This window comes from Macaca thibetana, chromosome 1 (assembly GCF_024542745.1).
Source record: "Macaca thibetana thibetana isolate TM-01 chromosome 1, ASM2454274v1, whole genome shotgun sequence".
Taxonomy (NCBI): domain Eukaryota; kingdom Metazoa; phylum Chordata; class Mammalia; order Primates; family Cercopithecidae; genus Macaca; species Macaca thibetana.
In genome coordinates this window covers 126,626,804-126,647,795 of record NC_065578.1, presented here as the reverse complement: position 1 = coordinate 126,647,795, position 20,992 = coordinate 126,626,804, and the positions used below count along the sequence as shown (strand labels likewise).

Sequence of the window (20,992 nt, the reverse complement as noted above, 5' to 3'; positions counted from 1 at the left end):
AAAAAAATAAATCTGGTGTCTGTTTTTGCCACTTTGCCAATCTGCTGGGGAACTTTAGGGCAAGGGTAGATACTAACTGCTCCCCTGTTGGTACCTTCTCGGCCTTGATTAACAAAGTCAGTGCTGATGCATATATATTTGTGCTTCCCTCTTACATTCCCGTCTGCCAGACATAACATATCATGACCATGGTGGTGTTCTCTTCCCATTTTTTGAATTTTTTTTTTTCGTTTTGCTGCTTGTTTTCTTGCTGTGTTCCTTTTTGACCGTTCTCCCTCCCCACAACCTGGCTTGTGCCATCCCCGTGACTATCACTAACAGCCGTTGCCGAGAGATGGATGAGCAGATTAGACTGATGGACCAGAACCTGAAGTGTCTGAGTGCTGCTGAAGAAAAGGTACTAACCATTAAACCCACAGCAAGGTTATATATATGGTGTGGTTTTGTTTTGTTTTGTTTTTGTTTTGCAGCTGCCTCCCCTCCACTTGATTTTGTTGAGTGCTGTCTCATCTCTTCATGGAATGCTCCATTCTTTTCCACTTACTTGGCATCTTTCATCTCTTCTTTCCTAGTTGCTTTACTGCCTCTCCGCAGGGTCTCCTTCCTTTGGGTGATTTGGGGGACTGTTTGGGTTGGGCATTTGTTCCCACCTCCACCCCAGGTAGCAGTTATGACTCATTCCTGGTAGTGGATTTCTCTCAAGTGCTTTATTAGTATTCAAACATTTTGAGCCCAGGAAGGTCTAGCTCCTGACACGTTCTATGGTAGAGGGAGGAGGGTTGATGCTTGCTCAGGTTACTTGGGAACATCTCTTCCCCAGTATGCCTTCCAACTCTCTCTACATATAGGTTCAATTCACGTCTGTGTGTCTCTCTCCCTTTTTTTATTCTCTTCCTTTTCCCTTTTCCTCTCCTGTGGTATTTAAAATATTCACAGTAAGTGTTCTGAGCTGGAGGAGGAGCTGAAGAATGTCACCAACAACCTCAAGTCTCTTGAGGCTCAGGCGGAGAAGGTAGGGGCTGGTTTGTGAAAGTGACAGGCTTTGGGGCCTGGGCCCAGCCCTGCCCTTGATGAAAGACTGGAGACACCCATTCCATATATAATTCAGTGAGGCGTGTCCTTTTCCTACCTCCTTACCATGTATTCAGGTTCTGGGTTTAATGCTACTTTCTGTGCACTTTGATTGCTTTAATTAAAATAACTTCATGGTCTCAGGTTACTGGAGTCATGTGCTCCTCAGGCTGATACTGCTGTGCTGAAAAGCAATAATCAGGGGCCCTAACAGGCTTTCTGGCAGACAGATGGGGGCAACAGACAGAATCAGCTCTGAGACCTAATGAGCAATCAAGACAGATGACTTCACTTTGCCATCATGTGGGTGTGTTTTAGTCATGTGACCTTGGGGTGCCACTACTCTTGCTCATTAAGCAGGGGAAAGGAAAAACACCTCCTTGGGTTGATCTGAATAATATCAAAGCTTAGATCCATCTTAAAAAGTCATGGAGAATTTTAACCTGAGGATCTCATGGCTCTAAAGACAGATTTCTGGATTTCAAGGACCTGTTTTCCAGAGCCAGGCCTTGCTCTTACTCTTGGACCATTCAGCACATTTAGTCCAAGAGGATATTCAATGTAAGAGTTAAGTGTAGGGAGGTGGGTATTGCTTGTGTGATTGATTTCTACTCTGAAATTTTTAATCTACTTATCTTACAGTACTCTCAAAAAGAAGACAAATATGAGGAAGAGATCAAGATTCTTACTGATAAACTCAAGGAGGTGAGCTGAGGGGATTATAGGGCAGGACCCAAAACATTTAGAGGTATATAAGACATTAATGTGGACTTAGACTGGCTGGTTTGGGTTCTGAAAGGTCCAGAAGTAGAAGGTGGAAGAAATAGAGATTGTTCTTCTTTGTCTTCATCTCTGATTCTGACTAATTTCATATTTCCCCCAGGCAGAGACCCGTGCTGAGTTTGCTGAGAGATCGGTAGCCAAGCTGGAAAAGACAATTGATGACTTGGAAGGTATGGAACCTTGAGTAGGGATTGAAATAGAGAAATGTAGAGGAAGACCTTGCCCATTAACTATTAATCTCTTCTTCTGTATACCAAAGGAAGTTGGTATGACTTGGCATGTATTAATACGTGCACTGTCCTATGCCACAGCTAGGCAAAGTGGGTCAAACCCTAGAATTGGTTTTTCAAATGTAATCTTTTCCTTTAAGAAGACTTCACCAAATAGTCTGCAATTTGTACCCTTCCCTTTGAGGAGAATGATAATGGCTGCATTAATCTCCAATTTAGTAGTCTTAAACCTTTAGTCTGTGGGTTTAAACGGAAGCCATGATTTCAGAAGGGCAAGGTGCAGGTCATTTCATGGCTACTTTCCACAGTTCTTTTCACCACTCAAGTTGTGGGGTATTTATCCAAGAAATGAAGTTGTGGAGTAACCACATCTGAACACTGACCACTGTCAGGAGCTTTCTAAATACTTTCTGTCCCTGTAAGTTGGTAACTGCCATCCACGCTGACAAGGGGACGTACTCTTTGCTTTGAGAACTCTGATGTATGCTCCTTTGGTATGCTCTCTTGGCAGAGTTGCAGGGGCAACCTGTGAAGCAGAGGGGCCGCTAATAGGGCTCACATTTTATAGGTAGAGAAGTGTCTGAATATGGATGTATGCTATCTCCCTTTGTTATTTTTGTTCAATTAAGTGTTTCCACTGCTAGGAATTGGGTACCTGAATGGGAGTGGTATCCTCTTGAGTGCTTTTGGTAATAGGAATTTCTAGTTATGACTGTGCCCAGGTTCTCAGCCCTTGCTGCAGTCGATTAGGAGTATCAAGAAAGGCAGTTGGTCATAGGAGAGAGTAGATCTGAAAATGTCCAGTCATGGTTGCCAGAGTAGATGTTTTCCTAACTGTGGTATTAGACCCACAGTCACACTTTCCTAATTTCTAATGATTCCCTCTCTTCATCTGCTTCTGAAACCTTTCACTCTGTCCCCTCATTCCTCCCTGTGGTTCCTGTGCCTGTCCAGATGAGCTCTATGCCCAGAAACTGAAGTACAAGGCCATTAGCGAGGAACTGGACCACGCCCTCAATGACATGACCTCTATGTAACTATCTGACAGCAGAGTGGGGCTGGGATCTTGGCTTGTGGGTGGATGGGGGCACAAGCTATGCATAGTGGTGTGCTTTGGTTTTATCCTTTGGAAACTATAATCTCCACCCTTATCTTTGAAGCATTGGTGCTGGTTATTTGTTTGGCAAAAGCTCTGGAGGCATGGCCGGGGGTGGTGGCTCACGCCTGTAATCCCAGCACTTCGGGAGGCTCAGGCGGGTGGATCACTTAAGGTCAGGAGTTGGAGACCATCCTGGCCAATATGGTGAAACCCCGTCTCTACTAAAAATATAAAAATTAGCCAGGCGTGGTGCAGTGCGCCTGTAATCCCAGCTACTCAGGAGGCTGAGCCAGGAGAATTGCTTGAACCTGGGAGGCAGAGGTTGTAGTGAGCCAAGATCGTGCCACTGCACTCCAGCCTGGGCAACAGAATGAGACCCCATCTCAAAGAAAAAACAAAAACAAAAACAAAAAAAACATTAAAGGCCGGGCATAGTGGCTCACACCTGTAATCCCAACACTTTGGGAGGCCGAGGTGGGCGGATGACTTGAGGCCAGGAGTTCAAGACCAGCCTGACCAACATGGCGAAACCCTGTCTCTACTAAAAAATATTTAAAAAGTTAGCCGGCATGGTGGCGCACGTCTATAATCCCAGCTACTTGGGAGGCTAAGGCAGGAGACTCGCTTGAAACCAGGAGATGGAGATTGCAGTGAGCCGAGATGATGCCACTGCAGTCCAGTCTGGGTTAAAGAGTGAGACTGTCTAAGAAAAAAAAGCTCTGGAGGCAATTAATCTTGGATCAGAAGGAGAACCCTGACTGACTTGTAATTTTTATGTTTTGTATTCATAGTTTTTTCATTATGCTGTGATTTTTCTATTTGCTTCTCAAATTTAGTCTTCTCAGAAGGAATACTGCTAGAGGTAGAATCCATACAACTAAGGAAATAGGGCCCACAGAGCCAGGGACTTGGGCCCTGACACATTAAAATAAAATTCAGGCCTCCTGGGTGTGTTTAATTGGTTCCCCGATATTAAAGTTCAGGGAACTACCCAAGATGGGAAATACCAAATTCACCTAAAAATTGAGCTGGGTCCCAGAAGCAAGCCAAGTGATAAACAGCACCAAAACGAGTTGTTGGGACTTCATCTGTTTGCTGTGGATCCCTGATCCTTGATGCTAATCTGCCTCTTTGTATCTTTCCCACTAACCCTGAAAAGAAGCCACATTTCTCAGGCTGAAGTGTCTGGCTGTCTTTTATTATTCCTGCTGCCACCTATTCCTTTTTTTCCTCTTCCTTTCTCCCAATTTGCTATCTAGATTGATGCTAGTCCTTCTCACCTAGAGTATCCTTACTTTTTCATGCAGATAATTATCACCGTTTCTGCTCTGTTCTGGATCTGCCCCCTTTACTCCTCGGGGAACCCAACGCCCCACTCTCGCTCTGGATTCCATTTGGGTCAGCCTGGCTGGTCCCCAAGGCATTAGGATGGGGGGACACAAAGCAACTTATGTATTTTCTTCCACCCCCACCCCAGATTAAAATGTTAAGCTGCTGGAAACCTCATGCCACCCTGCATTTGTGTCATTGACAAAGCTGCTGCTGTCCCTAAGAAGGAGCCTTGGGGGTGTGATGTGGGGAAGAGCTATCGTAGGCTCCCCCTCCTCTGACTTACATAATCAAAGCCACTTTTGTGTGTGTCTATTTTTTCTTGACATTTAAACTCAGCTGATCTGATTCTACCAGAGTGATGGATTTAGTACAGGTTCCTCAGGATAGTAATTTTAGTTACACGCCTCAAGCTGAACAAGATTAAATTCCTTATTTCTAGGTTCTTAAATCATCCTGTCTGCAGTGTTTCCATTCTCTCTTCAGGTCTTCCTCCTTTGGTGTGGTGTCATTGAGAAGCCATTGAGGTGACTCTCAATACACATTCTGTACCCTTTTACTTGTGGTTCAAATGGTGCATCCTCAGAACACCCAGTGAACCCAATATATTATTGCTAAGATTGACTAATTATGTCAACCCCAGTCACAGAAGAATACACAAAGGATAGAATTCTCGACAGTTTTACTTTTTCTTCTTTAAACCTTTCTTACATATTTGAGACTTGCTACCATTTGTCTGCTAGTGTGTGACTAGTGGGATATAAGACAAGTGATAAATTATTATTGGGAAAACTAAAATGGCCAATCATGCATATTTCAAATAATGTGCATATGAGGCCAATGATTTATTACATACATAAATTTCTGCTAGTAAAATTTCCCTTGGTTCATATTGTGGAATTAAATATCAACATTTTAGAAATTCCCATTACAGGCTGGGCGCTGTAGCTTGCGCCTGTAATCTCAGCACTTTGGGAGGCTGGGGCGGGTGGATCACCTGAGGTCATGAGTTCGAGACCAGCCTGGCCAACATGGTGAAACCCCATCTCTACTAAAAATACAAAAATTATCTGGGTTTGGTGGTGAGTGCCTGTAATTCCAGCTACTCCGGAGGCTGAGGTAGTAGAATCGCTTGCACCTGGGAGGGGAGGTTGCAGTGAGCCAAGATCGTGCCACTGCATTCCAGCCTGGGCGACAGAGTGAGACTCCATCTCAAAAAAAAGGAATTCCCATTCCAATTTACACAGCAGAGATTTCTTAATAGTATAGTGAATTGGCCGGGCGCGGTGGCTCAAGCCTGTAATCCCAGCACTTTGGGAGGCCGAGACGGGCGGATCACGAGGTCAGGAGATCGAGACCATCCTGGCTAATATGGTGAAACCCCGTCTCTACTAAAAATACAAAAAACTAGCCGGGCGAGGTGGTGGGCGCCTGTAGTCCCAGCTACTCGGGAGGCTGAGGCAGGAGAATGGCGTAAACCCGGGAGGCGGAGCTTGCAGTGAGCTGAGATCCGGCCACTGCACTCCAGCCTGGGCGACAAAGCGAGACTCCGTCTCAAAAAAAAAAAAAAAAAAATAGTATAGTGAATTATATTAATCCAAGCACCTAAGTGTTGTTCACTTAGTACTTTAGTTTCCCAGCAGGGTATGTATTTAAAATTTGCTTTTCTTTTAGCTGGGTGCAATGGCATGTGCCTGTAGTACCTGTAGCTACTTGGGAGACTGAGGCAGGAGGATTGCTTGAGCCCAGGAGTTCTGCACTGTAGTGTGCTATGCAGGTCAGGTGTCCTTACTACATTTGGCATCACTATGGTGACCTCCTGGGAGTGGAGAACAACAAGGTTGCCTAAGAAGGGGTGAACTGGCCCAGGTCAGAAATGGAGCAGGTCAAAATTCCTGTGCTGATCAGTAGTGGGACTGCACCTGTAAATAGCCACTGTAGTACTCCAGCCTGGGCAACACAGCGAGATTCCATCTGTTAAAATTACTTTTGCTCTTCTTTTAAACAGATATAATCAGGCAGGGAAGTTTTCCTTAATCTAAAACTTTAAGTCTCATATCAAATTCAGGTTTCTTTTTGTGCATTCCATTTCTTACTGCTGCATAGCCTTTGAGATTAAGGTTCAGATTTCATTTATTCAGCTGACACTTCCTGGTATCTTCTAGGTATAGGATATTAAGATGGAGACAGAAATAAAGATGGAGGCACCATTCCTACTCTCAAGTTGCTTAGAATCTACTAGGAGAGAGAACATACATAAAGCTACAGATACTGTGTTATGAGTGCCACAAATAATAGTGTTATGGGAGTTGAGTAGAGGGGAAGAGATTGATCCTAGTGGGGATGAATTAGAAAAACTCATGGAAGAAGGCATGTAATAGGTATTTCATAAACATGTTAAAACTTTTTTTTTTTGTTTTGTTTTGTTTTTGGAGATGGAGTTTGAGTCTTGTCACCGAGGCTGGAGTTCAGTGGCATGATCTCAGCTCACTGCAACCTCTGCCTCCCGGGTTCAAGCAGTTCTCCCACCTCAGCCTCCCGAGTAGCTGGGATTATAAGCACCTGTCACCACACCCAGCTAATTTTTGTATTATTAGTAGAGGTGAGGTTTCACCATGTTGGCCAGGCTGGTCTCAAACTCCTGACCTCAAGTGATCCACCCACTTCAGCCTCCCAAAGTGCTGGAATTACAGGCGTGAGCCACTGCGCCCGACCAACATGTTAAACTTGCATATTCATTTTTATTGGGTTCCAAAAGTGGATTTTTGATAAGCAGAATTGGGTCATGTGATAGTGAATATTGAGCATTCCATTTATTTATTTATTTATGTTTCTCTTTTTAAGATGGAGTCTCGCTCTGTCACCCAGGCTGGATGGAGTGCAGTGGTGAGATCTTGGCTCACTGCAACCTCCGCCTCCTGAGTTCAAGCGATTCTCCTGCCTCAGCTTCCCGAGTAGCTGTGATTACAGGTACCGGCCACCATGCCCAGCTGATTTTTGTATTTTTAGTAAGGATGGGGTTTCAGCATGTTGGCCAGGCTGGTTGCGAACTCCTGACCTCAAGTGATCTGCCCGCCTCAGCCTCCCAAAGTGTTGGGATTACAGGCATGAGCCACTGCACCTGGCCTGAGCATTCCATTTAAAGAGAAACAAAATAATAAAGGCATTGATAGAGATGAGAAGGCCACAATAGCTATAAAGTTAGATGTAGACAGAGTAGGGGACAGGGTTGTGTGTTAAAATCAGGCTGAGGAGTTATTTTACTTGGGAGGTAATGGGGATGCCACTGGAGAGTTTGAACAGGAATATGCTGTGATCCGAATAGCATATAAGTAGAGTTAATTTGGTAACGAATTTGCAGATTAGCAAAGTGATTCACTAACATTGTGTTTCCCACATTTCAGCCATTAACGTTACCATTTTTGATGGCTTTTTCCATATCCACTGCTGCCTACGTTGAGTAGATCAGATCTACTCATTTCCAAATTTATTTTATTCTTTTTTTTTTGAGACGGAGTCTCGCTCTGTCTCCCAGGCTGGAGTGCAGTGGCGCGATCTCGGCTCACTGCAAGCTCCGCCTCCCGGGTTCATGGCATTCTCCTGCCTCAGCCTTCCGAGTAGCTGGGAGTACAGGCGCCTGCCACCTCACCCGGCTGGTTTTTTTTTTTTTTTTTTTTTTTTTAGTAGACGTGGGGTTTCACCGTGTTAGCCAGGATGGTCTCGATCTCCTGACCTCGTGATCTGCCCGTCTCGGCCTCCCAAAGTGCTGGGATTACAGGCTTGAGCCACCGAGCCCGGCATTTTATTCTTACTTGACACAATTCTATTTTAAAATCAAAGGTTTGATATGTTAGTGTTTTTTCCTAATCACATTAAAGTAACTATAGCAGTGAATGTACCACACTTTGGAAAAAATTGGGTTAGGTTAATTCAGTTTTCTAGGAGAGAATAATCAGGGTCTGAGCTACAGTAGTGGCAGGAGAGATTGCGCTAAATAAAGACAGGCATTGTGAAAGGCCTGGCCACTTGATGTGAGGAGGAAAAGACAGTCATGATGTGAGGATGACTGGTTTTAGAGTAGGAAAATGAGCCAGGTGCAGGCTCATGCCTGTAATCCCAGCATTTTGGGAGGCTGAGGTGAGAAGATTCCTTGAGTCCAGGAGTTCGAGACCAGCCTGGCAACAAAGTGAGACCCTGTCTCTACAAAATATTGTAAAAACTTAGCCAAACATGGTGGTGCGTGCCTGTAGTCCTATCTACCTGGAGGGCTGAAGCCAGAGAATCCTTTGAGCCCAGGAGTCTGAGGCTGCAGTGAGCTATGATCGTACTGCTGCACTCCATCCTGGGTGACAGAATGAGACCTCCCAAAAAAAGAGAGTAGGAAAATGGTAGGGTTAAAGATGTAAGGAGATCGTGTTGTCCTGGTTTGGGGAGCTGGGGGAAGGATAAGAAGATACGGCTGACAATCTGGCAGGTATCTAGGTAAAAACAAAATTCTAGGGCTTGAGGCAGAGAGGCTGACATAAGAGAGTTGGGAATCCATATGGGGTACAGGTAGTTTATGCCATAGAGGTAAATTAGAACCATAAAGGACAATTGCAAATATAAAAAAAAGAATTAAACAATGAGGAAAATGTTATGTAAGAGGAGGAGCCAGATGGAACTGATTGGAGGGAAAGAAGATGGATGAGTAGTTCTTTAAAAAGTTCCGGGTTGGATCGTTTCTAGTGGTTCTTCAACAGAGAGGCTGAGAAGGAAGATAACTGAAAATGGGACATTCACTGATACTTTAGTAATTTGAGGGTACATTTTGAGTGTTAAGAAGTCAAGAGGAGGAGTCATTTTCAGGAGCAAAAGAGTGTATTGGTAGGAAGAAGATTATATAGGCAATATAGAGCAGAGTTTTCCAGCAGAACTTTTGGTAATGATGTCTAGTACATTAGCCACATGTGGCACTCAAAACGTGGCTAGTGTGGCTGAGGGGCTAAAATTTAATTGTATTTCATTGTAGTTCATTTAAATTTAATTAGCTACATGTGGCTAGTGGCTATTATGTTGGAAAACGCATTTCTAAATATTTAGATTCTGGGCAGAAGAAGTTGGCTTTGACATGAAGAAAGGCTTCTTAGAAAGGCAGGAAGTAGACCGAGTGCGGTGGCTCACGTTGTAATCCCAACACTTTGGGAGGCTGAGGCGGGCAGATCACAAGGTCAGGAGATCAAAACCATCCTGGCCAATATGGTGAAAACCCGTCTCTACTAAAAATACAAAAATTAGCTGGGTGTGGTGGCGCGTGCCTGTAGTCCCAACTACTTGAGAGGCTGAGGCAGGAGAAAAAAAAAAGAAGGAGGAAATAAGAGAGAGAGAATGGGAGAAAAGTAAGATCTCTGATCTATGGTATCTCCTGTTTTCCCTGTGGTATGACTAGTGTGAGCAAGGATAGAGACCCACAAGCTGGGGTAGCAAAGTGAACAATGAAGTACTATGTAGTTAGTGCTAATGCTAAATTCATTCCTTTGTTTAAGTCTTAATATCCTTGCAGAAGCCATCCTGTGTTACTTGAGCCTGGACTAGTATTGGGGTGAAGTCAAGCATCAGAGTAAAACATTTGTCCCCTTAATGTTACCCCTCCTCTTAATTTCTAAGAACCACAGGCCCATTTTGCCCTTGCTTGTTACCATCATTGAGATGAGGAATAAGGTGTGGTAACCCCATGTTATCTGATAGGTGCAACTGACCTATTCTGTTGGGCAGCTTTATCTTAGCCCCAACCAAAGCTCTTCCTTTCAGTGTGGCATTGGTTGAATACTATCCAGCTCCATGGGTTTTTGTTTGTTTGTTTGTTTGTTTTCTTGAGACGGAATCTCGCTCTGTCACCCAGGCTGGAGTGCCGTGGCATAATCTCGGCTCACTGCAACTTCTACCTCCCAGGTTCAAGCAATTCTCCTGCCTCAGCCTCCCAAGTAGCTGGGATTACAGGCACGTGCCAGCATGCCTGTCTAATTTTTATATTTTTGTAGAGACGGGGTTTCACGTGTTGGCCAGGCTGGTCTTGAACTCCTGACCTCAAATGATCTGCCCGCCTCAGCCTCCCAAAGTGCTGGGATTACAGGCGTGAGCCACGATGCCCGGCCTTTTTTTGTTTTTTTTGAGACGGAGTCTCGCTCTGTTGCCCAGTAGCATGATCTCGGCTTACTGCAAGCTCTACCTGCCGGGTTTAAGTGATTCTCCTGCCTCAGCCTCCTGAATAGCTGGGATTACAGGCGTGCGCCACCATGCCCGGCTAATTTCTGTTTTTAGTAGAGACTAGGTTTCACCATGTTAGTCAGGCTGATCTCGAACTCCTGACCTCGTGATGCACCCGCCTCGGCCTCCCAAAGTGCTGGGATTACAGACTTGAGCCACTGCGCCCAGCCAGGGGGCTGTTTCTTAATTAGGTATAGCAACTTTAACTAAGGAGCTAGTACTGATCTTAATTTTTAATAACTAGAGATAGCAGAGTTAGAAGCTAAGTTCAAAGTGAGAGAACAGCTGCATTTGTCTTTCTGACCTCAGGCAATTCCTGGGGAACTCTGTCTTCTGGGATTTAGTCAGGCAATAAAATGCTCCCACTCCTTCTCTGTCTCTTTATTTCTTCCCTAAATAGAACAGAACTCTCATTGACCAGGCTGCTTTGAGGGATAAAGATCCTGATAACACTGCTGAGTGCGGTGGCTCATGCCTGTAATCCCAGCACTTTGGGAGGTGAGCAGATCACCTGAGGTCAGGAATTCAAGACCAGCCTGGCCAACATGGTGACACCCCATCTCTACTAAAAAAAAAATACAAAAATTAGCTGGGCGTGGTGGCAGGCACCTGTAATCCCAGCTGCTCAGGAGGCTGAGACAGGAGAATTGCTTGAACCTGGGAGGCGGAGGTTGCAGTGAGCCAAAATCGCACCTTTGCACTCCAACCTGGGCAACAAGAGTGAAACTCCGTCTCAAAAAAAAAAAAAAAAAAAAAAAGATCCTGATAACATCCTTCTTTCCCAAGTGAGAATCACACAAACTAACTTGGTTATAGGTATTATCTAAGTTCAGGCTGTTCATGAGTTTTTTATGTAATGTAACATCACAGGAAGTTTGAGAGATTAGTTCACAAATTTCAACACCTGTTATTTTGACAAGGATGCCCCAGTGAATAAGACTGGTCCAATCCCAGGCCTCATGAAGCTTATACACTGTTAATACAGTTTTGAGGCCGGGCGCGGTGGCTCAAGCCTGTAATCCCAGCACTTTGGGAGGCTGAGACGGGCGGATCACGAGGTCAGGAGATCGAGACCATCCTGGCTAACACGGTAGAAACCCCGTGTCTACTAAAAAATACAAAAAACTAGCCGGGCGAGGTGGCGGGCGCCTGTAGTCCCGGCTACTCGGGAGGCTGAGGAAGGAGAATGGCGGGAACCTGCGAGGCGGAGCTTGCAGTGAGCCGAGATCCGGCCACAGCACTCCAGCCTGGGTGACAGAGGGAGACTCCGTCTCAAAAAAAAAAAAAAAAAAAAAAAAAAAAATACAGTTTTGAGTATCCCTTATTCAAAATGCTTGGGGCCAGAAGTGTTTCAGATTTTTGCTTTTTTTTTTTTTTTTTTTTTTTTTTTTTTTAATATTTGTATTATACTTACCAGTTGAGCATCCTAAATTCGAAAATCAGAAATTTATACCAGGCATGGTGATGCACACCTATAGTTCCTGCTACTCAGGAGACTGAAGCAGGGGGTGTGCTTGAGCCCTAGGAGTTCAGGGCTGTTGTGCACTATGATTAGGTCTATGAAGAGTCACCACAAAGACCCTGTCTCTAATATATATATATATACACACACACACACACACACACACACACCCCCCCATATGTGTATGTAAAATCCAGAATACTCCAATGAGCATTTTCTTTGAGCATCATGTTGGCATTCAAAAGTTTCAGATTTTGGAGCATTTTGGATTTTGGACTTTCAGATTTGGGTTCTCAGCCTGTATAGTGTTTCTCAATGGTGAACGTTTGTCATTTAGAGTAGGACAGTTCTGTTGATGTACAGAACAATCCTGTGTATTGCTGTCCCCTGCCCAACAGATACCTGTATGGGCCTTCTAGTCATTGTGATATCAAAACCTCCCACACATACTCAAAATCTCCCCTCAGAGAGAAGAGTACACAATACCACTCCTATTGAGAACCATTGGTTTAATGGGAAGTGCAACTTTTAAAGGTTCACCCTGATTCTGCTCTTTAATACAGCTGTTATTTTTAGTCATTCTCTCCCAGGCTTTTTATACATGTATGCTTTCTGTTTTGATAGTGTACATAAAGTGGCAAGTATTACTGGTACCATACTGGTCTCTAGCTTCCTGGTCAATCTGGGGAAAGCCTCAGCCCAGAAGGCAGGGTGCCTGAGCAATGCTCACATATGCAGATGATTTTAGGACAGAAAAGTATCTTTTTCCTATCAAGGTCCTGAGACCGTTTTGAAACGGGCTGTAAAATGTAGGGAGAAACTTAATTATGAATTTCAGAGGTTGATGCTAGGAGTATACCAGGAAGAGTTTGGTTTTCCTGTCCCCAAACTTGTATTATCCCTGTGCTGGTCAGATGGATTTGAATCTTCCATATCCCACTATCTCTTTAAAGTGTGCTTCAAATAGAAAATCCAGATAAACTCATTAGATTTGAGCACTTATCTGCTTGTATCAGGAATGCTTGCTAAATTGTCCTTTAGCCTGACTTTGTGAAAAAAGGAAACAACTTACTAGTAGCTTAAATAAATACGGGATTTGTTTTTTAATCACATATATCTAGCCATGAGCAACTGTGGCCTGTTGTAGCTGGGCTTTCTGTGATTCTCTTGGTCTTTTCTCTTAAGATTGAAATATGCAACTCTAGTCATCACATCCATGTTGAAGGCAAGAGGGAAAGCTAAAGTTTTCCCAGAAGCCCCCAGCAGACTATCTTTCTACATCTTATTGGTTAAAACTGGATCATATGATCACCCCTAGCTGCAAGGGAGGCTGAAAAACAACAGGATAGTCTTGATTAACTTATACCAGTAATTTGCCTTCCCTGGGACTAGGCACACTATTTGTTGACTCTGACAGGTTTGGGGTTCTTTTAAAGAAGAAGAAGAAATTGAATATTTATTGACTAGTCCTCTGAAATGGGTCTATCTCACAATATCTGTAACAAGAAGCATTAGAAAGTATAGGAGTGAATGAGTGTGGGGATATTTATCCCAGTCTACCATTTATAATGCTGTTTTGAATGCTTTCACAGAAGAACGTTCAGCTGTTCACTTCTGTTCCTTTCAAACCCTGATTATTGTGAACACATTTCTTCAAAGCCAACTATATTCCTTCCTTTGCCATTTCCCTTATTTCAGTTTCTCAACCCAGGGAATAAATATTGTGAAGAAAGTATTTTTTCTCCCTCAAAATGTTGTCCTACCAACTCGTCAGTCTGAATTTCCTCTGTTGGTCTTTCCACCAACTGACTGACTCTTACTGCCCTCTATCTGAATCCTCCTTGCATCCACCCTGCCTTACAGATGCATGTTATATATACCAGCTAGTTGAAAGACTCATAATTTACTTCTGGTACTCTACTAACTTTCCCTTTTTCTCTTTCTCCTCCTCTTTTCCTCTCCTTTTCTTGTGTTCCCCTCCTCTCCGTTGCTGCTGCAGAGCGTCTCTACAGCCAACTTGAGCGAAACCGCCTGCTTTCTAATGAGCTGAAGCTAACGCTGCATGATCTGTGTGACTGATGGGCAGGGCTCACTGATGCCCATTAAACTGAGCTTACAGCTCACACCACTGACCTGGACCCCAACAAAAAGCTGATTGTCTTTTTAAAAGTTATTATTTTGCCCTGAGCAAATTGCATTTTAAGTGGGGCAGTTAGAATGTTGAAATCAACAGCATTGTAAAGTTGACCATTGTGAAGTTTTTGTCCCTTTAGAAGAGATTATGGGTGAAGAAGGGAGGGGCCTGAGATATTATAGTGAGAAAACTTTCGAGAATTTTGTTTTCCACCCTTATTTGCTGCTCTTTCACTTGTGCACTGACTGTAGGATATGTTCCCTTGCATGGATATTTCTAACAATAAAAGGACTGACTTGACAAGTTGTTGTAACTGCTTCATCTGCAGGCCCAGGGATGGGTCCTTCTGACTGGGTGGAAAAAAGGGAAGTGAAAGAAAAGTTGTGGGATATGAATATGGGTCTGTGTTGCCATCACCTTCTCTGAGTTGAAGATTTGAGTATTTTCCTCACCTCTTTAGAGCACTCAGAGTGGTTTGATTGCTAGACAGATTAGATTCTCCTTAATGTTCAGCTACTGATTTTCTTCCTGACATTTTCCCCTTTGCTTCCTTTTTCTGGTTTTATGTTTAATTTCAAGTAACTGTCACAAGCTAGTTCTGTTCAGTAGCTCTGCAGCAATCTCAAGGTTTGCTTACAACTACTTGTTTCAGTAGTATTCTTGGCTTTGTTTTCTTTAGAGATTATTTGTCTTAACTGTGAGCGCCCTTTTATTTATCCCATCAGTTACTACTTTGGCCTCTACTTTTTCGAAAAAACATGTAGTGCATGAGGATCTTCCTGTGCTCTTTATAATCTGAGATTCTGATGTTTCTGTTGTTTGCAATGTTCAAACTCCAGTGAACCATTTCAAGAGGGTATTGTTATGTGGGCAAAACCTGGAAAAGTGGATGGCTGATGCTTAAGGCTTGCTCTTTCATTGACTGAAAGCTGAAAGTGTTGGTTGGGTGTGGGAGGGAGAGGAAATGGCTGATAAGGGCCCTAACTCCCTCACCCAGGAAGTGCAGCAACACCTACAACTTCAGTAGGCAAGCCAAAGGCCCTACAAAACTGGATGATGTAATAGCTCACTTCTGTGGCTGAGAAAGCAGCTGCCTTATTAGTCCGCAGCTTTTCTGCAACAGGAGCAAGTCTCAAAGAGCAGGTGGACCTTGAAATTTACTTCTAGTTTTTGTAACTTCTTTTCTTTACCCCCATTAGATAAACTGAAATGCACCAAAGAGGAGCACCTCTGTACACAAAGGATGCTGGACCAGACTCTGCTTGACCTGAATGAGATGTAGAACGCCCCAGTCCCACCCTGCTGCTGCTCCTCCCTCTGACCCAGACTCCGCCTGAGGCCAGCCTGCCGGAAGCTGACCTTTAACTGAGGGCTGATCTTTAACTGGAAGGCTGCTTTCTCCTTTCGCCGCCCCCTCCTTCCCTGTGTCTTTTTCGCCAAACTGTCTCTGCCTCTACCCGGACATTCCAGCTGGGCTAGAGGCTGAGCACCTTTGGAAACAACATTTAAGGGAATGTGAGCACAATGCATAATGTCTTTAAAAAGCATGTTGTGATGTACACATTTTGTAATTACCTTTTTGTTGTTTTGTAGCAAACATTTGTAAAACATTCCAAATAATTCCACAGCCCTGAAGCAGCAATCGAATCCCTTTCTCACTTTTGGAAGGTGACTTTTCACCTTAGTGCATATTCCCTTCTCCATAGAGGAGAGGAAGAGGTATAGGCCTGCCTTACTGAGAGCCAAACAGAGCCCAGGGAGACTCCACTATGGGAAACCTCATTGCTCTGTACAAAGTACTAGCTAAACCAGAAAGGTGATTCCAGGAGGAGTTAGCCAAACAACAAAAACAAAAAATGTGCTGTTCAAGTTTTCAGCTTTAAGATATCTTTGGATAATGTTATTTCTATTTTTATTTTTTTCATTAGAAGTGACCAAATTAAGATGGTAAGACCTCTGAGACCAAAATTTTGTCCCATCTCTACCCCTCCCAACTGCTTAACAGAAAGGATCATGTCCCCCTTACGTTGAGGTGACCACTTAATTGCTTTCCTGCCTCCTTGAAAGAAAGAAAGAAGATTGTGTTTTTGCCACTGATTTAGCCATGTGAAACTCATCTCATTACCCTTTTCTGGGTTTGAAGCTGCTGTCTCTAGAAGTGCCATCTCATTGTGCTTTGTATCAGTCAGTGCTGGAGAAATCTTGAATAGCTTATGTACAAAATTTTTTAACTTTTATATTATTTTGAAACTTTGCTTCTTTGGGTTTGTGGCACCCTGGCCACCCCATCTGGCTGTGACAGCCTCTGCAGTCTGTGGGCTGGCAGTTTGTTGATCTTTTAAAATTTCTTTCCCTACCCAGTCCCCATTTTCTGGTAAGGTTTCTAGGAGGTCTGTTTAGGTGTACATCCTGCAGCTTATTGGCTTAAAATGTTACTCTCCTTTGATGTGGTCTCCTTGGGGCCGATTGGGAGAAAGAGAAATCAATAGTGCAACTGTTTTGATACTGAATATTGACAAGTGTCTTTTTGAAATAAAGAACCAGTCCCTCCAACCCTCAGACCTATTTGACTTTTCTTTATTAAAACTCAATGTGCTTTCTCCACAGAAGCTATGAGGTTTGGGTTAAAAATCGCATCTTTGTGGGTGGTAGCAACAGAAGTTATTATTTACTATTATTATTATTTTTGAGACGAAGTTTCTTTCTTCTTGCCCGGGCTGGAGTGTAATGGCTCAATCTCAGCTCACTGCAGCCTCTGCCTCCTGGGTTCAAGAGATTCTGCCTCAGCCTCCCGAGTAGCTGGGATTACAGGCACCCACCACCATGCCCGGCTAATTTTTTTTTTTGAGACAGAGTCTTGCTCTGTCGCCCAGGCTGGAGTGCAGTGGCCGGATCTCAGCTCACTGCAAACTCCGCCTCCCGGGTTTACGCCATTCTCCTGCCTCAGCCTCCCGAGTAGCTGGGACTGCAGGCGCCCACCACCTCGCCCGGCTAGTTTTTTGTATTTTTTAGTAGAGATGGGGTTTCACGGGGTTAGCCAGGATGGTCTCAATCTCCTGACCTCGTGATCCGCCCGTCTCAGCCTCCCAAAGTGCTAGGATTACAGGCTTGAGCCACCGCGCCCGGCCTAATTTTTTATATTTTAAGTAGAGACAGGGTTTCACCATATTGGCCAGGCTGGTCTCGAACTCCTGACCTTCAGGTGATCCACCTGCTTCGGCCTCCCAAAATGCTGGTATTACAGGCGTGAGCCACCGCGCCCAGCCGGAGCAACAGGATTTAATATAGAGAAAATGTTTATTTTCCTCATCTGTAAAATGGAGATAAGAAAGAACACTTAATGTGCTGGGTCTTTTATAGGTTAACAGACATCTCAGGCTGAACTATACATTTTCCTTCACAACCATATTAATCCTTATAAACTGGATTTATTATGCTCCTTAATGTATAATGCTGATCACTACTATAAATGTATGGTTTTAACCAACTGTACTGAAACAGCCTTTGAGTTTATATTCTGTTTGGGTATTTGGAGAAAACAAGTTAACAAGAAGTGCTCTCAGAGGATTTGCTTAGAGGCCGGCTTTGTGAGTGGATAACTTTCAAAGCTGCCTTTGAGACGCCAGTGTCTGGCATTTCCTGCATTCTGGCCTGAATGCTGGACGTGAATCTGACTTCTAGTAAAAATACACAGTTCCCTTGACAAAGTCGAGCTGTTTATCCCAGAGACTGCACAATTTTCCGTTTATAGGCATAGACCAATGCTGACTGGAAATCATTGCAAAAAGTTTTTGTCTGGTGGAGGGTGTAGTGTTAAGATAAACGGTGTGCAACAAGAAATTGAACTGGAAGAAATTAAAAGTTTTTTAAGACTTTTCTGCTTGTTCCTTACTGTTAAAAAGGTCTGCCATCCAGTATTTAGGAAAGACCTTTAAGAGAGTTTGAGGTGTTTTAGCTGGGTTTGTGCCAAAAGTTTCCATTATATTGGCTTGCTGAAGGACTGCATTTATTTTTTTATTTTTTGAGATGGACTCTCGCTCTGTCGCCCAGGCTGGAGTGCAGTGACGGGATCTCTGCTCACTGCAAGCTCCGCCGCCTCCTGGGTTAACGCCATTATCCTGCCTCAGCCTCCCTAGAAGCTGGGACCACAGGCGCCCACCACCGCGCCCGGCTAATTTTTTTGTGTTTTCAGTAGAGATGGGGTTTCACCAGGATGGTCTCGATTTCCTGACCTCGTGATCCGCCCGCCTCGGCCTCCCAAAGTGCTAGGATTACAGGTGTGAGCCACCGCGCCCGGCAGGGCTGCGCTTAAAAATGCCCACACTTCCGAGCAAGAAGCAGGTCCCATCCCCCTCTGCTGACGTCACGCCTGTGGATTGGCTGATGGAGCTGTGAGCGCGGCTGTAGTTGAGCGCTGGGAACCCGAAACCTGGCAGTCGCCATGACTGGCTCTCCGGCGTCATCAAGCTGCCGAGGCTTCAAGCTCTTTTTCTTCTTGCCCCTACACCGCCTCCTGTTGTTGTTTCTGGTTTTGCTTGGGACCCTGGCCAACAAACTTAACGTGCCACAGGTGTTGCTACCCTTCGGCCGAGAGCCAGGCCGGGTGCCTTTCCTGCTGGAGGCGCAGCGGGGCTGCTACACTTGGTGAGCGGTGGTGGGTGACAAAGATATGCACCCTCACCATCCAGTAAGGGTGAGAGGGGTTCCCTCTGTAAGATCCCACAGGGAAACCGTGTGGGGCCACGTGAAGGGGCCTAGCCAGTAGGGAAGGAGAGTGTGATGTCAGTGAAGGTGGCGAGGAGCAGACTCTTGGGCGTGGCGTGTCCTACTCATGTGGTATATCCTCCAGCTGTGTTTCCAGCTGTGTGACGATCTTCCAGACGTGTGAGGAATTCTTGGGATGTGGGACTGGACTTTTCTCTGTGTGTTGGGAAGGGGTGGTCACTAGGAGCAGCCGTCAGGGTAAAGGGAAGCCCAGTGTTGGAGGCAACAGGTACTGATGACTTACAATGTAAACAACTAGAGTAAGAGGAAGTTCCCCATGTCTGAGGAAATTTCTATAGAAACAGGAAAACTTGGGGTGCGAAGGGTCCCCACTAACTATAGATGAGCCATTCAATGTGAGAAGGACTTAAAACACAACAGCCAAGTATTGGGGGTTAACTAAGCACTTTGCAAGTATTAACTCATTTGCTTTTTACAGTCTTGTGAAGTAAGTACTATTACTCCCATTTCACAGACGAGGAAAGTGAGGCCCAGAGACTATGAAGTGTAAACTTATGGGAATGTGAGAAGATTCATCGTGGGTGGAGATAAGATCTGTCTGTATTATCAAAATTGCCCCATTTATAAAAGGGTACCCACTTGAAGTGTGAGGACAGGGGGTACACACAACTCCGGGATAATGACTTCCTGACTGAAGGTGAAGAGACATGATTTTCTGGTGTGAGAGGACCCAATGATGGGTTATGTGGTTGCCTAAGGTGTGAGAGAACCTAACTGAAGTGAGCTTCAGGATGCCAGTGCATTCATCCTAGATGGAGTAGATACCCCTTTGCCATCTCCTAAGTAATGAGGTTCGTTCAGAGTGTAAATTCACCTCTCATTGTATGAGGAAGTAGAAGGAAAGTGGGCTTGTAAGATGATCCAGTGTGATGTGTGTGTTTCCTGACTGTGAGGGTGATGCAAGGCATCTTTCCAGCATTGAAAGCCATTTCTTCTATCGCTCCAAAAATATTAATGAGGCCAGGCATGGTGGCTCACGTCTGTAATCCCAGCACTTAGGGAGGCCAAGGTAGTAGGATTACTTGAGGCCAGGAGTTTGAGACCAGCCTGATCAACATAGTGAGATCCTGTATCTATTTAAAATAAAAACATTCAGCGGGGTACTGTGGCTCACGCGTGTAATCCCAGCACTTTGGGAGGCCGAGGCAGGTGGATCGCTTGAAGTCAGGAGTTCAAGACCAGCCTGGCCAACATGATGAAAGCCCGTCCCTACTAAAAATACAAAAATTAGCCGGGCATGATGGCAGGCACCTGTAATCTCAGCTACTTGAGAGACGGAGGCAGGAGAATCACTTGAACCCTGGAGGCGAAGGTTGCAGTGAGCTGAGATCGCTCTGCTGCACTCCAGTTTGCGCGACAAAGTGACTCCATCTCAAAAACATAATAATAAATAAAAATAAAGGCCGGGCGTGGTGGCTCAAGCCTGTAATCCCAGCACTTTGGGAGGCTGAGACGGGCGGATCACGAGGTCAGGAGATCGAGACCATCCTGGCTAACATGGTGAAACCCTGTCTCTACTAAAAAATACAAAAAACTAGCCGGGCGAGGTGGCGAGCGCCTGTAGTCCCAGCTACTCGGGAGGCTGAGGCAGGAGAATGGCGTGAACCCGGGAGGCGGAGCTTGCAGTGAGCTGAGATCCGGCCACTGCACTCCAGCCTGGGCGACAGAGCGAGACTCCGTCTCGAAAAAAATAAATAAATAAAAATAAAAATAAAAAAATAAAAACATTTATGAATGTTTTTGGTATTCGAGTTGGACTCACATCTCATAATTTAGACAACTTTTCCATCCTTGATATCAGCAGCCTGGTTTCTAGGATTGAAGGAAACTTTCCTCAGAGTATGAGAGAGTCC

At 44.6% G+C, this 20,992-nt stretch overlaps 4 protein-coding genes across 18 annotated transcripts in view; 2 read left to right on the top strand and 2 right to left on the bottom strand.

Annotated features, from left to right (window-relative positions):
• The window catches only part of TPM3 (tropomyosin 3), a 38,297-nt gene extending 21,390 nt beyond the window's left edge, over positions 1 to 16,907 (top strand). For 3 of the 15 annotated variants that reach the window (XM_050755194.1, XM_050755210.1, XM_050755221.1), the window contains 4 exons: positions 322 to 397; positions 1,714 to 1,776; positions 1,955 to 2,024; positions 15,554 to 16,907. In XM_050755194.1, the coding sequence (XP_050611151.1) occupies positions 322 to 397; positions 1,714 to 1,776; positions 1,955 to 2,024; positions 15,554 to 15,636 (292 nt within the window). In that variant the 3' untranslated portion in view covers positions 15,637 to 16,907. Of the gene's footprint in view, positions 1 to 321; positions 398 to 936; positions 1,013 to 1,713; positions 1,777 to 1,954; positions 2,025 to 3,038; positions 3,118 to 4,490; positions 4,690 to 14,219; positions 14,655 to 15,553 lie in introns of those variants that run through there. The other 12 variants (XM_050755202.1, XM_050755216.1, XM_050755169.1 and 9 more) reach the window with 8 other exon arrangements.
• The window catches only part of UBAP2L (ubiquitin associated protein 2 like), a 340,775-nt gene that overhangs the window by 108,889 nt on the left and 210,894 nt on the right, over positions 1 to 20,992 (bottom strand). The gene's annotated exons all lie outside the window — the stretch shown is intronic.
• Positions 1 to 20,992, bottom strand: part of HAX1 (HCLS1 associated protein X-1) — a 169,270-nt gene that overhangs the window by 113,289 nt on the left and 34,989 nt on the right. The window lies entirely within an intron of this gene.
• NUP210L (nucleoporin 210 like) overlaps positions 18,672 to 20,992 on the top strand; it is a 160,761-nt gene continuing 158,440 nt past the window's right edge. Inside the window, exon 1 of the mRNA XM_050752318.1 lies at positions 18,672 to 18,998. Coding sequence (XP_050608275.1) covers positions 18,796 to 18,998 — 203 coding nt within the window. The 5' untranslated portion in view covers positions 18,672 to 18,795. The remainder of the gene's footprint in view (positions 18,999 to 20,992) is intronic.